The 15,375-nt window shown below is 35.9% G+C and overlaps 1 protein-coding gene across 1 annotated transcript; it reads left to right on the top strand.

The window, feature by feature from the left end:
* The first annotated feature begins 3,113 nt into the window (after window positions 1–3,113).
* LOC111373364 (dolichyl-diphosphooligosaccharide--protein glycosyltransferase subunit STT3B) lies at window positions 3,114–15,129 on the top strand. The gene is made up of 7 exons (XM_022995911.1): window positions 3,114–3,737; window positions 5,888–6,401; window positions 6,964–7,497; window positions 9,671–10,125; window positions 10,898–11,020; window positions 14,371–14,430; window positions 14,735–15,129. Exons 1-7 carry the CDS (start codon window positions 3,364–3,366, stop codon window positions 14,850–14,852), a joined length of 2,178 nt encoding a protein of 725 aa, XP_022851679.1. The 5' UTR covers window positions 3,114–3,363; the 3' UTR covers window positions 14,853–15,129.
* The last annotated feature ends 246 nt before the right edge of the window (window positions 15,130–15,375 follow it).

Below are 15,375 nucleotides of genomic sequence, written 5' to 3'. Positions count from 1 at the left end.
TTGGCCTTAGCCGCACCAGGATTGAATCACTTCTTTTCGGAACTCTTGTTGTCTTCTTCAATTCGAAGTCTAACAATTAGTTCTTTAACGTTCATTTCCTTTCGCTTGTGTTTCAGATAATTCTTGAAATCTTTCCACGGGAATGCAATTTTTCAATGATTGCAGCCACTTGGAAAGTTTTACTTAGAATCATTTCTTCGGCATGAATTTCGTGAAGAATCGCTTGGAGTTCTTGCACTTGACTGATTACAGTTTTGGAGTCCACCATCTTATAGTCCAAGAATCGGTCGACGATAAATTTCTTAGCCCCGGCATCCTCAGTCTTATATTTCCGGTCCAAAGACTCCACAACTCCTTAACAGTTTTCATGGTGCTATACACGTTGTATAGCGAATCTGCCAAACTGTTCATGATGTAATTTCAGCATAAGAAGTCCGAGTGGTTCCAAACATCAACAACACTAATTGCTTGAACATCCACCTCACCCTCTTGGAGTTTTGGAGCACTTTCAGTCAAGAATCTCGAAAATTCAAGGTGGTCGGATAGAACAGCATTTTCTGTTGCCACCTCTTGAAATTCAAGCCGTTGAATTTCTCCGGCTTTTCCCCATGGTTAACCGGTACATTAACCAGAACATTAGCCACATGTTGGCTCACAACACGACTTGGAACTTGAACCACAGTCTGAGCCATAACAGAGCTAGGCCCTACAGCCATAGCTGCACCCATAGCCGAACTAGGCCCTGCACCCATAGTAGAACCCACAGCCTGAGTTTGGGTACCTACAGTTTGGGACACATCCATGTTGGAATCCATGTTGGTCGAACCGGTTGCCATTTCGTCTTCTGAAAGAACCAAACAACAAATTAGTTTCCACAATATAACAAATATAATAAACTAATCAATTCAGAAATAATCAATATAGGAAACCAATTTTTCCTTTCTGAGAATCTGTTTTAAGCTTGTAGGGAAAATCCCAAGTTTCACCAGTTCGGTCGGTTTATGAAAAATGAGGAATTCGGTATTCTCGATTTCAATACCGTATATGATTTTTGTCCGGTAAGATGATATGTAACAGCAAGTTACAGTCGTACAACTAATTGGATAATAACAGAATGATCAACAAATCAACTATTGAATTTACTGCAACAAATAACAGAACGAATAATTGAAATTGCAGGAAATGAAATTTCAAAACGAGGCCTGTGTTACACACAGTTTCCCTAAAACAGATTCGCCCCCTCACCGTCCGTGCTTGAGATTTAAAACGATCGTCTGTTTCCCAGGATACAACGGTAAAATCAGTAGCTTCCGAGCACCGCAGAAACCACTCCGGCGAACTGAATTAGTGCCTGAACTACACTACCACCAAGACAGAAATCCAGAAAAGACAGAACTCTATACAAATGAATTTCTTGTGTATTCTAAACTTGAAAACTTTTGCTTTGGTGTGTTGAAATGAGGAAAATGAGCCACTATTTATAGGTTAGGCTACCATTAATGGCAATGACCTTTAGAGTTTTTCATCTTTTTCCTATGTGGGACAACTTCATTTTTCCCACATAAACTTCCTTTTGAGTGGCACACTTTGAACCTCAATTTCTTATTCATCCAAGCATCATCTTTGGCAAGTAAGTATATGATTTCGATGTAGTCACGGAGGAGAACACAAATCAACTTTCATTTTCCAAATTGAACAACCGGGTCCCACTCAAAACTCGTGCCAAAGTCGGCCCATAACTTAGTTTTTCCCCCCCAACAAGTTCTTCCATTTTGCACATCCAATGAAAGCAAAGGGCATATTAATACGATTTTTGAGAGAAAAAAATGTGGACTAGTAAATTGTAACGTTTTATAATTGCGCTGTTCAAAAAGTCACATCGATCAATTTTTTTATAAATATTATTCGGATAGTCTTGAACATTGAGTCTCGTCTCACTTTTGCTTTGTAAGGATCGAGGTCAAATGGACGAGAATTTTGTTCTATCAAGTGAAGATACACTCTCTATGTTCTCTTAAAAATTATCCTATTAAATTATATTCTTTGAAGTTTTACAGTAAAAAAGGTCAAATGCATTTGACTTTATTGGTGTGGGAATGGGGATAATAGGGTCTACTCTAACTAATATCTTAAAACTTTAACATGTTTTTATGATCATGACATTTGACTTTCATAAGTTGCCCATTAAATGGCTTGAAAATTTGAAATAATTTAGAAAGGCATTCAGCACCTTACATTTCTGTTTATAGAAAAGGATAAAACAAACAATTCTATTTTAGGTCTGGTAGAAAATTATAAAGCCCCTGCTTGTTTTTCATTATTTGGTATTTAAAATGAAAAATATAATCGTTATCAATTACATCAAACCATCATATTTGAATTTCCATCTCTTGTGAGGGGCCTGTAACGGTTATATTTTTCATTCTCATTCTTACATTAATGGGAAACAAACGGGGTCAAAGTTGCTCTTTTAAGGGTTTACTACACCATAGGTCCCCAACCTTTTCACCTTTCCCAATTTCATTCCCTTAATTATTTTTTAGCACTTCCATCCCCAATATTTCAATAATTCACGTATTTCGTCCATCATGATGATTTTCATCCAAATCTTTAGTTAGCAGGTGTTTATATAGCATGCTATTTCCAAAAGGACAATTTTGTCAAGTCATTATTTTATCACTTTTTGGGTAGGACAAAAAATATTATACTAATATCTTTAAGATTGATCATGACGTTATATTGTAGTAGTCTTTCATTTATTCTCTCATCTATTTTTTTCTCTTTCTTCTATTTGTCAAATTGCAAAGTAGGCTCTACAGATGTGGTAATTGCATGAAGCTAATGACTTCTAATGAACCTATCGAGAAGCTTTTTTTAAAAAAAATTTAAACATTATAATGCTATTTTCAGCCAAATCTCATCTATATCAAAGTTTAAATCTATTAAATTTAAAAATATTGTACTTAAATATATTAGCAAACCAAGACTAATAGATTATCTTTAATAAATATATAAAAATGGAAGAGGAAATTAAATAGCACTAAGTAGTGCGATATAATGGTAAAATTAACACGATTTTAGTTGAGATAGGTTAAAATGGAAGCAACCAAACCGGACACAATGGGAACGTACACCTCTTTGCGTCTTTGTTTTGTGTCAACACCAGATTTAGGATTTCGCTCACAACTCACTCTTCAGAACCCTCTGGTATCCAAATGGAGGTATAAGCGAAATTACATATCGGTAATTTCAATGATTTGAGTTATAGATTCTCGGCTATTTCCAAGAAGAACTCAGATTAAGTTAAAGAAAACCGATTTGAGCCCTCGATTTGGTTTCAATTTCAATTGAACGATCCATACAATGGTGGCGAAAACGGAGAAATCAGCAGTGGATCTTCTGAAGTCACCGGGTATGACTTCCCTTTTCAAATCCCTGAAACTAAAAACGAAGCAACAGGAGCTTTTGATTCGAGTAACGATACTGTTTTTGGTGTATGTATTGGCGTTTATTACGCGTTTGTTTAGTGTGTTGCGTTATGAGAGCATGATCCACGAGTTTGACCCGTATTTCAATTACCGGGTCACTCAGTTTTTGACTCAGAAGGGGTTTTACGAATTCTGGAACTGGTTTGACTCGGAGAGCTGGTACCCGCTTGGGAGGATCGTTGGTGGGACACTGTTCCCTGGTCTAATGGTCACAGCCTACCTGATTTACCGGACTCTCCAGTTTCTGAGGTACATCTTATCGTCACAACGTGCATCTGTGTACATACTATATGGCATACATGAATGTATGTGGGCGTTTTGCATTTTACTTCTTGACAATGATAGTGGGATATAACCGTAAAGAAAGGGATGATGCTTGGGACTAGAGATGTCACTTATTTATAGATGATAGCAAAAATTTAAGGCACATATATTATAGAATTTATGGAAGCATGATTCACCTAGACGCAAAAGGTTCAAACTTTGTGGAAGTTTAATTCAACAATACCTAAAGGTTCAAACTTTAAGCAAATGTTGTTTGAGAATGCCTAACAATTAACATGGAAATGATTGGATATGAATGAAATTTTTTAATTTTATTATGCTCTTGTTTGCTTGTGTGTTTGAGAAAATGGCGAAGATTCTGAATGTGACGCTGTGATCTGAATCTTTTTCTATACAATTCATGATGACGATCATGGATTTTACTAGAAGAGAAGAAAGAGAAGAATATGGAGTGAAAAAAAAAAATGCTATTTCCATCTGCTTTTTCAAAATAAACTTTCAAATTTTTCTTTCCTTTTTTTTTTTTTTTTTCTTTTCATGGAGATATGTTGCTAGTGATTGATTTTAGTGAGGGAATGCATTATGCGTCAAGCGTCAAATAGAAGAAATATTACGCTGTAACACTTTTTGAGACTGCAATGATTTAGATGATAATGCAATCATTAGTTAATGCAAGCAATAAATACCAATGGGAAGACATTGTGTCTCCCAATTGAGTCATGTGTCTAAAACTTGAGTATAATTATTTCCACAGTGATGCATTAATATTTGCATAATTGCATGTAGTTGATAATGGAGCGGTACTAGGTAGAAATTTAATCTGGCAATCTATGGTGGTTCGTGAGATATGACAATGATTTAGATGATAATACCATCTTTAGTTATTGCAACAAATAGATATTACTGGGAATCAAAGTGGCAAATTCTGTCACATCTAAATCTCGAGTGTAATTATTTTGACATTGATGCATCAGTATTTGCATGTACAAGCGCATGTTTTGAGCTTTTCCTATCAGACTTGTACCTAGTCAGGTTTCTCACTTGGTACTTCTGCTAATGGGGGAGAATAGAAAAATGATATTGTCAACATGTATGCCCTGTACGAACTAGTAAAATAAAAACCAAGCTTTAATTTTTTTACCTTTGACGTGTAAGATGCAAATAGGAGAGTTTTTGGATAATCAAAGGCACTACCACCAATCTAAGTCTTATTCTCAATAAATTTGGACTCGGCTACGTTAATCTCTTTTGCCACTCCATTGAATTGGTTTCTCAATCTACTGGAAAATCCAATCCAACTAAATTCTTAACTCAAAGAGACTGCATAAGTTTTGGTCTATTCCTCCATGTTATAATCTGTTGTATCGAGATCACATAATTCTTATGAATTTGGGCCTAGTTAGGTCTACATAAAACAAAAGAGCTGACTTCCTTAATTTTTACTCCACTTGTTGGCTTATATTCTAGTTTCTTATCTTATTCGCTCTCGTATGACCACATATCCATCTTGATAGCTCTATCTTCTTGAGGTTTATCTTTTGGCTATTAAAAGCCTCACTCTCAATATGGTTTCCTTGTAACTTGTTCCTGGTTCTATATATTTTCTTGAGAACATGTGGTGAACGGTCCTGTTTCTTGGACATTCTCACATGCACGAATTGGATTTATTTAAGAAATAAGAAAGAAATGATAATTTAATTTTCTACATGATAAAGATTATCTCCAAATTCTCTATGATAGTTTAAAGGCTTAGTCATATTCGTAAATGCAAGAATAATTATTATTTTGAAACTATTTATAGCAGTTTGAAATATATATCTACAACTTTTTATACATGTACTAATATCTTACCCAAAAATGCATAAATGCATGGATAATTAAAGTGTATATGCATGTGTACATCTTTATGTATGTATGTGAGTATACACATATTTTTGTACATCTGAAACACTTTCAGCATTTAGGCCTTCGCAATTGTGTTCGATAACTCTGCAATTCCAATTTGCAGTTACAATATAATATTTTATACCTCGTGAAGTCTCTAATGCTATCTATCACGGTTCCAGATTTTCGTTTATATTGGGTTCTTAAAGTGTTTTGGTATCATCTTCCAGGTTTGCCATCCACATTCGTGAAGTTTGTGTACTCACTGCACCATTCTTTGCCTCAAACACCACTCTTGTTGCTTACTTTTTTGGGAAAGAGTTATGGGACTCTGGGGCTGGGCTTGTAGCAGCTGTGTTGATTGCCATTTGCCCTGGTTACATCTCAAGGTCGGTTGCAGGTTCATATGATAATGAGGGGGTTGCTATATTTGCGCTGTTGCTCACTTTCTATTTATTTGTCAAGGCTGTGAATACGGGGTCACTTGCTTTTGCCCTGGCCTCTGCTTTTGGGTACTTCTATATGGTTTCAGCATGGGGTGGTTATGTTTTCATAATTAATTTGATCCCGCTATATGTGATGGTTCTGTTGATTACTGGGAGATACTCAATGAGATTGTACGTAGCTTATAATTGCACTTATATCTTGGGAATGTTGCTTGCAATGCAAATTCGTTTTGTGGGCTTCCAGCATGTGCAGTCTGGAGAACATATGGCAGCAATGGGAGTATTTTTTTTGATGCAGGTATCTCTTTCTTGTTTCCCTGTCTCTTAAGTACATCCCATCCCCCTCTCGAGTAATGGAGAGCACAATGTAAAGGAAGTTTGAGAATTCAGTAAAATCCTTGTTTTATCAGTGGCTGTTTGATCACGATTTAGATTAATTTGCATGTCTATTGTGTTGCGTAAACAACAATTTACAGAGGCAACAATTATTTGTTACATTCTTTGATCTGTAGAAGCACCAACCCTTAAACAAGCATTTGAAGATCATATAAGGTGCACACATAAATATGTATTATTCGAGTGCTAGATATTTTTGTTCACTTTTTCCTTCTATGTTCCTTGTGGAGATTTGCTTATTTGAAGCAGTTTAATAATTTGATAAAGTGATAGTCATGGCCTCCAATTTATGCATTTGCTGAAAGCATGAGGTAGCACAAGAGAGAATTGTTGTTTTCCCTGGAAACATATTTATGCATAATTTAATTTTCTCATCTTCTTTTCCCCTCTTATCTATACTTGCAGATAAATCTGTTCCATTTTTGGTATCTGTCGTTTATGTGCTACTTTCACTTCCTTTGTAGGTGTTTTATTTCCTGGATTGGGTCAAACACTTGCTGAACGATCCAAAATTGTTTCACACATTTCTGAGGATTACGGTGACCTGTGCAGTAGGTTTGGGTGCCATTGCTTTGGGCGTTGGTACTGCTTCTGGTTATATCTCTCCATGGACGGGACGGTTTTACTCTCTCTTGGATCCAACTTATGCAAAGGATCACATTCCCATAATAGCATCTGTATCTGAACACCAACCGACAGCATGGTCATCATTCATGTTTGATTTTCATATACTGCTTTTCCTTTTCCCTGCGGGTTTGTATTTCTGTTTCAAACGGTTGTCAGATGCCACAATATTCATAGTGATGTACGGTCTCACAAGCATGTATTTTGCTGGAGTAATGGTTCGGTTAATTCTTGTTGCTACACCTGCAGTATGTCTTATTAGTGCCATTGCAGTTTCAGCCACTATTAAGAATTTAACTCAGTTGGTGCGGGCAAAGAGCAAAGCTTCTCATAGTGCCTCTGGCAAAGGAACAATTAGCAAGGCTTCTTCCAAGGTAACTGAGCTTCACAGGACGTTTCCGTAGAAAGTATTTGATTAAAACTTTGTCTGAGTATTATTTGATAAGTCTTTTATTTAATGCACACTTGTTCTGCCATTGCATTAAAAAGAAGATATCAATTAGTGTAGGTATGCAATTATTCAAGTTCCCATCCCTTGTTTTTCTATATTCTTCTATGGACAGCTGTGAAATTACAAACATCAAGCTACTAAAAGTGTCTTTCATACTCCAATCTGTACAAAGGTTCTACCTAAAATTTTAGGATACATAGAGAAGGTCAAGTCAGATCCAAATAGATAATAAATTTTCTGACCATGGATATTTACTGAAATAAGCAAATCAGAAGACAGACAAGATGATTTATGTGTAAAATATTGACACAAATGTGAACTTTATTGGTTCATCTACTGGCATGAGTTACTGAAAACTGAAGAGTAAATAAGAAGAGAACTTGTCATTACACCTAGAAACTAATCGATTCAATACCTACGGCTTGAAATTGCTTCGTGAAACGAAAGGTCTTTGAAAGCACTAAAGTTCTCTTTAAAATCCATACAAATTTTCATTTATTTTTGAAGACAAAGTGCTTGTGCATAGGTTTTGATTGAGCTTTTCATTCCAACAAGGACTTGACTTCAACTTTAAAAAACACAAGTCACTACTTATTGAAACCCTAATTTTCTAATATGACTTAAAAAAAAGTACATGGGAATGTAACTTGCATATAGAAAGGTCTGGTAATTACAGAAACTATTTCTTGAGTGTAATAAATTATGTCTTTATGTACAAAATGTATTTCACACGGTAATTTAGATATTAGAATGGCTTTAGAGAAGCCCCTACTAAACCTTCACATTTCTTGCTTTCCATTTGATTTTTCTTAAGCTACTTGTTATCTGCATTGTTTCTCGAGCCTCCTGTGGTCGTATTATTTACGACTTAATGTTCATGTAGTTACTCAAATTGAAGGTACAACTGTCAAGTTTCTATATTTAGTTACTGTAGTTGAGCAGCTGAAAAACAATATTACAGGTTCTGTCTTAACTACTTTGTTTATACAGTTAAAATATAGGGAAAGAGAAATTATGTGCAATAGAAATGACATCAGATATTCAAAGTGGAGCTAATAGAGCACATGACTAATCAACAATGGAAATAAGCCCCTGTTTGGGACCCTTTTTGGGGAAAAATGTACATTAGAATAGTGATTTATTGCAGAATTTTGTGGTTAAAAGATAAGGAAAAGTTTTGGGTTTACGTGTAATATTATTTTATAAGAGAATGCGTGGTTGAAAATGAGTTTTGGAAAAAAATGGGGGTCAAACAAGGGCTAAATAACATAACCAGAAATATTTTACCAAAGAAAACTGAAAAAAAAAAGGGAGAAATGCAGCTACAAGTTTTGAGCATCCCTTTTCACAAAATTCAAGGCTCCCAAAATTATAATGAATTATAATTAGTAGAAGTCTGCCATAATTCTCTAGATCAGTTAAATATGTGAACCGCCATTCCTGTAATCTAGCAAAGGGTATAAATATTTTAGATATTATCTCACCGTTGAATAAAGCATGATGAGGACAGTGTGACTCGTATCTTTACTTCAATATGGTGACAGATAACTGCTTCTAGGTTATATTGTTTGATTGGCATTCTGGAGAATGTCTTCTTCTTCTTTACCTCCTTGAATTCTTTCCTTGTGCAGAATGCTATTAAAAAATAATCCATGGCATGTGGTTATTTACTTCATTGGATAAATATAAGTGCCAGGGGTCCATCCTAAATTGGGTCTGGCAACAATGCAGAAAGCTACCAATTTGGCTACTACTACGGATATTGAAAAACAAAGTACATGATTTGTCTTAGTACCATGTATCATAATTTGTTTCTTTCTCTACCATTATCATAAACACAATACTTGCATATGCTCTTCTAAGGGACAGTTCTAAGAATCTCTCAACTCTTGTCCAACGTTAGTAGTTCCCCGTTGAGACCTCCATCTAGTCGATGCTATAATATTAATGCATAGGTTCCTTTGTTGGGTAACTTGCTAATGAGGTCTCAGACGTGAATGGTACTTGTGTCTTTCTGGCTTCTCAGTAATTTCTATATAAAATTCCTTGTGGTGCTGGTAAACTAGCAATTTTACTCATGTATGTTGTGCAACCAGGGCTCACTGGATCAATCACTGCCATTCCAAAGAAATGGCGCTATTGCATTGCTTCTCGGTGCATTTTTCTTGCTGAGTAGATATGCTATCCACTGTACCTGGGTCACTTCAGAGGCATACTCATCTCCTTCAATTGTCTTAGCTGCAAGGGGTGCCCATGGGAACCGGGTCATTTTTGATGATTACCGTGAAGCGTACTTCTGGCTGAGGCAGAACACTCCTCCAGATGCTAAGGTGATGTCATGGTGGGATTATGGCTATCAAATCACTGCCATGGGGAACAGAACAGTGATTGTTGACAATAACACCTGGAATAACACACACATTGCTACTGTTGGACGTGCAATGTCATCTTATGAGGATGAAGCATATGACATAATGAGATCACTAGATGTGGATTATGTGTTAGTGGTCTTTGGAGGTGTTACTGGCTATTCTTCTGATGATATTAACAAGTAAGGATTTAATTCTATAAAAAAAGAACATTTTTTTATTTATCTGTGGATGCGAAGGTCACTTATTAGCAAAAGTTTGAAAACTTAAAGATATCATAAATTTCAGACTTCAAAATATTTGGGATAGCACCCTACTATAGATTAAGCTATGGAAATTATTTAAACGTAAATTTGCTATATGCTAAGCCTCTGTTTGGTGCCCATTTTAGGTCTATTCTTAGACATTTTCGGACTGTTGCACATTAATTTTTTGCATTCTATTTCTACTGTTTCTGACAAAGAAATGACTACAGCCTGTCAAAAAATTCTTTTATCTTTTTGCTTTCCCTTTTGATGCCCCTAATACTTTCAACCAGTAAATCAAGTAAAACAAGGAAATGAGGGTAAAATTGGAAAGCTGATTTTTATTATGATCCTTTACCAAGAAAATATCTGCAGCGTGTGGACCCTTTTGATTTGACATGAAAAGCATTCTCCATAATTAATGGCTCCCAAACATGTGCTAAATATCATCCTGGTGACCAATTACTTAGCACATTTGAAATATTAAAATGAAATATTGACATACATAGAAGATTACACCAATGGTGACTGGTAGACTGCCACATTATTTTTGGCCAATGTACCAGTATTTCAGAGGCTCTCAAATAGCATATTTGGTGCTGTATACTGTACAGTTGCTAGTTCTTGTAATCTGAAGTAATGTTCATCAATTATTCCGTTTATTTTCTTTTACCGCACTTGCAAATTGTATTGACTACTTTGTTGCTAGATTTTTGTGGATGGTAAGGATTGGAGGTGGAGTCTTTCCTGTAATTAAGGAACCAGATTACCTTGTTAATGGTGAATATCGTGTTGACAAAGGTGCAGCTCCAAAGATGTTGAACTGTCTAATGTAAGTTATTTTTTCAACTCATTAGATTTTGTATTTAAAGTCTCATGTTTCAATGTAATCTGGTTCTAGTTGTATCCTCTTTCATTTATTAATTTTGTTGACTAGTTCCGACCACTATTAATTATTATGACAGTATCAGCTTGTTGTACATAAGCACTAGTTCAGGAAAAAAAATGGTGGATGAGTGATTTATGTCCCTCATTGGTCTGTTGAAAGATGTGTATCATAGTTCTGAGAACGAATTCTTTTCAAATAGTTCGATTTTATGTTTATACCAACATGTGGATTTAAAATGCTTTCCACCCATGGGTCAGATGAATTATGTTGCAGAACTATGTCTACGTTTCAGAAACTTGTTCATGGGTAAGATCCCCACCCACTCGTCCAAACAACAACAAACACGCACCGAAAATAACTCATCAAATCCCAACCCTTGGTGCCACAAATTCATCCAGTCATGTAGGTGGGAATCTTCCAAATCATATGCACTTGGCCTTGTACCATGTGTAAATTGCGGTTTACATGTACAGTTCTATTATCATTTATCACTTTCTAAAACCAAACTTTGCTGGCCTTAGAGACTGATGCACCGACACACTACCTGCACTGCTGACACGATGCAGACACGTGTCACACACCGGGTGGCTTTTCCATTTCATTCTGTCTTTTTAAAGTGCCGGACACGTCTATGAAATGGTGTAGACATGCCATGGCAACATGTCTGGTATGCCGGAGTTTCACAATCAAAAGGAAAAAAAAAAAATAAAAAAAAAATCAGAGAAACTCAAGAGTAAAGTCGATCTCCTTGCAAGTCACTGGTGTCAGTCTGGTGATTAGATGTCACCGGCGTGAAGATCTGCTACGTCTTCATATTCCAGCGGCTGTAAGCCTGCAAGTAAACCCTAGTCTATGCAATGGGGAAGGCGAAAAGGACAAGAAAGAGGGGCAATTGTGTTTACAAGGGTGCAATTCTCAATTATTAGTGTGACCCTTCACTTTAAAGAGTTGAATCGCTAATATAAGATTTTCTGATTCACCATGATGAATGAACCCTATCATTTAAAGTTTAAAAATTCATTCCTTGTGTTTACAGTATAATTATAATAATAACATACTATAAAAACAAAAAAGTAGAACCATAAAAATTAAAGAAATTATAAAATTAAAGAAAAAACTACAAGATATATGAATAAAAATTAATATATAATTGTTTTTTCGCAACGTGTTGTGTGTCCTACTATTTTTGGGAAAATCATGTATTGACTTGTTGGACTAATGTCTTGTCTCTGTCGGTGCATCATATGCTTCTTGATGTGGCCTGGTTTCTGTATCTTGTGTTCATACCAACCCCAATTCCTTCAATAGTGTCATTTAATTTTGTTACTGTCAATGCATCTTGCCGATGTGTTTATGGCATTAGATCCAATGGAAAATCCTAATATGTCCCGCACGTGCACTTTTATCTCACTTCACGAGGGTAACCAGTGTACAACTAACAAAGTGCTAGAACCCAAATGCTATGATGCTCTTACTCGGGTACGGGTATTGGATATGGGTGCGTATTTAAGTGTCGAATCTTTTATTTTATAATATATAAGATACGGGGATATGGTTAAAAATAGTCTAGATTTCAAATACGGGTACATGGGTACGCCTTTGAAGCTTCAATTTTTTTACTAACCCAAGATGTCATTTTAAATAGATCAAAATCAATTGTTCACAAAGAAGGAAATGAGTATTAAATAAGGGGTTAAGACGAATAAAATAGAATTTTGAGGTTTAGTTTTCAATTATGAAAAGTTAATTAGTAAGCCCCGTTTAGCCCCCATTAATTTCCATTCTATTACATTCTATTTTTCTCTCTTATTTTGAACCACATAATCTTTCATAAAATAATGGTACACGTAAATCGAAAACTTTTTCTTCCTTTTCAACTACTCATTTTTCAAAAAAAATACTATTCCACCCGGCTTGAGTTTGCTTCCTAATGGTCACCACTTCAAGTCCCTTCAGGGCCACTGAGGTGAGTACTCGATTGTAAACTTCAGGGACCCGTGGGATTGGTCGAGGTGCGCGAAAGCTGGTTCGGACACCCATGGTCATCAAAATAATAATAATAATAATATTCCATCTATTTTCAGTTTCAAAAAATGGGGGTCAAATGGGGGCTAAATGTTATATAAAATATAAAATGAGGGGATTGATTGCAATTTGTACTTAGTGGAGTACTAAGTAGCATTATATGGAACTCATTTTTATTTTATACAAACAAAATCCTAAACCACCGATATAGAGAGAGAGAGAAATAAGGAAAAAAGAAGAAAAAAGAAAGAAGGGGAAATCTTGCGCCGTCTCCTTTCTCCACCTTCTAGGAGATGGTGCTAGGTTTATAGCGAGCGAAGATGTGAAGGAAAAGGAAAAGGAAAAGCAGAAGAAGAAGAAGAAGAAAGAAGAAAGAAGAAAGAAGAAAAAGAAGAAGAAGAAGCAAAAACAATGAAAGTGTCCGACTGAAACTTGGAGGATCCGACACATCCTATACCCATACTCGTGTCGTGTCCGACACAGGTACTCCGACCGTTTCGAAGAGTCCGAGCATAGCGCCCAAATGTATGTGAATGTTGAAAATGCTCTTATCTAAATAGATTCATAGCTTGACGTCACATATGCACAAAATAAATAAATAAATAGATGGACAGATCGTGATGCAACGGGTCTTAAGGGTTAAACTCTTTCTGTGATCGATAATGGTAGATCTGTATAGCTTTGGCCTTTTTGAAGAGCAGAGCAGCATGTAAGCTGTTACTTGTACTCAATATGTGCCTATGAGTTGTTGATCTACATTACTTCTCCACCGGAAAAAAAATAAATAAAAATAAAAAATGTTTGCTCAATAGCCATGTCCAGTAATCATATCGCAGTTTATACGAATTTAGCGTGCATTTTGTTATTGTGTATAATTTTTCTGTTCATGTATTTGGTGGATTGAATAATTCAATTGGATATTTTAAGGCTTCTAGTTTCTCTTCACGAATTTTAGGTTACATGATACATGTTGTCAGTTGTAGTGTTTTACAGTCTTTTCTTGGAATGATACTAGTCAATGAAAATAAATATATGTACTTGTTTTGATGTGCTACTGGATTCAGTTTTCTGAGACATCTGTGACAGTATTATGATTTGTTGCTTTTCCTCACTTCTTAATTCAATTATGTTTCTAACATACGGAACTATTGAGTGCTCATGAGCCGGATATTGCACAAGACAGCCTCCACTTCTCTCTTTTTTTTTTTTTTTTTTTTTTTTTTTACCAAGCCATTTGGTTATGTAAATTTCTCATTTCTGGTTATTAGGTACAAGCTTTCTTACTACCGGTTTGGTGAGGTGACGACAGAATATGGCAAACCTCCTGGGTAAGTAAACTGTTTACCTTCTCCATTTCTCTAATGTTCTTTGAGAGTTTAACTACTCGTGTGTGATGAAATTTAAGTCATTTTCCTATTTATGAATATATAACATGAAATGATACTTTTACTCGTATCACACGTTAATCATAAACAGAACAATGCTTCAAGTGAAGCTTCACTGCCCTATCATTTAAAAAAAAAGAAAAAAAAAACTGAAACAGTATTACATGTTAGATCTAAGCAGGATGATGCTTCAAGTGAAGCAGTACCCTAGTATGTCGATAAAAAACCTGAAACTGTACACCTACAGCTCACAAATATTGTATTTGCTTGGGATGGGGCTGAGTCCTGCAAGCACTTCTGCCTATATCTCAATGGTAGTGGTAAAGCTCATTTTTATCAAGAACCAAATATGGACGAAAAGCTGAAGGCTACAGTAAACTCTCTTCCATGGTAGATCTGCCACACCTGAAATGGGGATGGAATGATAATGGATTTTCGAATTTCTCCACGATATTATTGATTTTTTGGATCCCCCATCGGCATCAACCTGAGTAGTACACTATTTTCGAGGAGTTTCACCAATTCCTAATAGTTGAGTCCACGTAGATTGAGAAGAGATGATGCTTTTTCTGGTAACTGGATCTAGGGTAGCGTGTACATGTTTGATAAGTGTTGTGTCTTGCCGGGCACTGGCTCCTCAAACACTTAAGGACTTGTATCCGACAAGCCACGTGTCGTTTCTGTTAGGACCCTGTGTTGCTGCTGTGCTGCTGAAGTTCTATTGCTGAAGAGGTTCTGGTCTTCCTGCAAATGATGGCTTTCTCTGCTGTTGGAGATGCTGCTTTACCTTCTGGAAGCTTATCCGGAGATTATTTCACTAGTAATATACTAGAAGATGACAGGAACGGAATGTGTATTGTTTATTGACTGACTGGAAGGTTACAAAGC

This window comes from Olea europaea, chromosome 1 (genome assembly GCF_002742605.1).
Source record: "Olea europaea var. sylvestris chromosome 1, O_europaea_v1, whole genome shotgun sequence".
In the NCBI taxonomy this organism is placed as follows: domain Eukaryota; kingdom Viridiplantae; phylum Streptophyta; class Magnoliopsida; order Lamiales; family Oleaceae; genus Olea; species Olea europaea.
Note: the sequence above shows the minus strand (reverse complement) of the source record. Positions and strands in the feature narration are given on the sequence as shown.

Coding starts and splice junctions, on each gene's coding strand:
- LOC111373364 (XM_022995911.1), top strand. CDS start 3,364: ATGGTGGCGAAAACGGAGAAATCAGCAGTGGATCTTCTGAAGTCACCG. Junction 3,738..5,887: donor CGGACTCTCCAGTTTCTGAG/GTACATCTTATC, acceptor ATCATCTTCCAG/GTTTGCCATCCACATTCGTG. Junction 14,431..14,734: donor GAATATGGCAAACCTCCTGG/GTAAGTAAACTG, acceptor GTACACCTACAG/CTCACAAATATTGTATTTGC.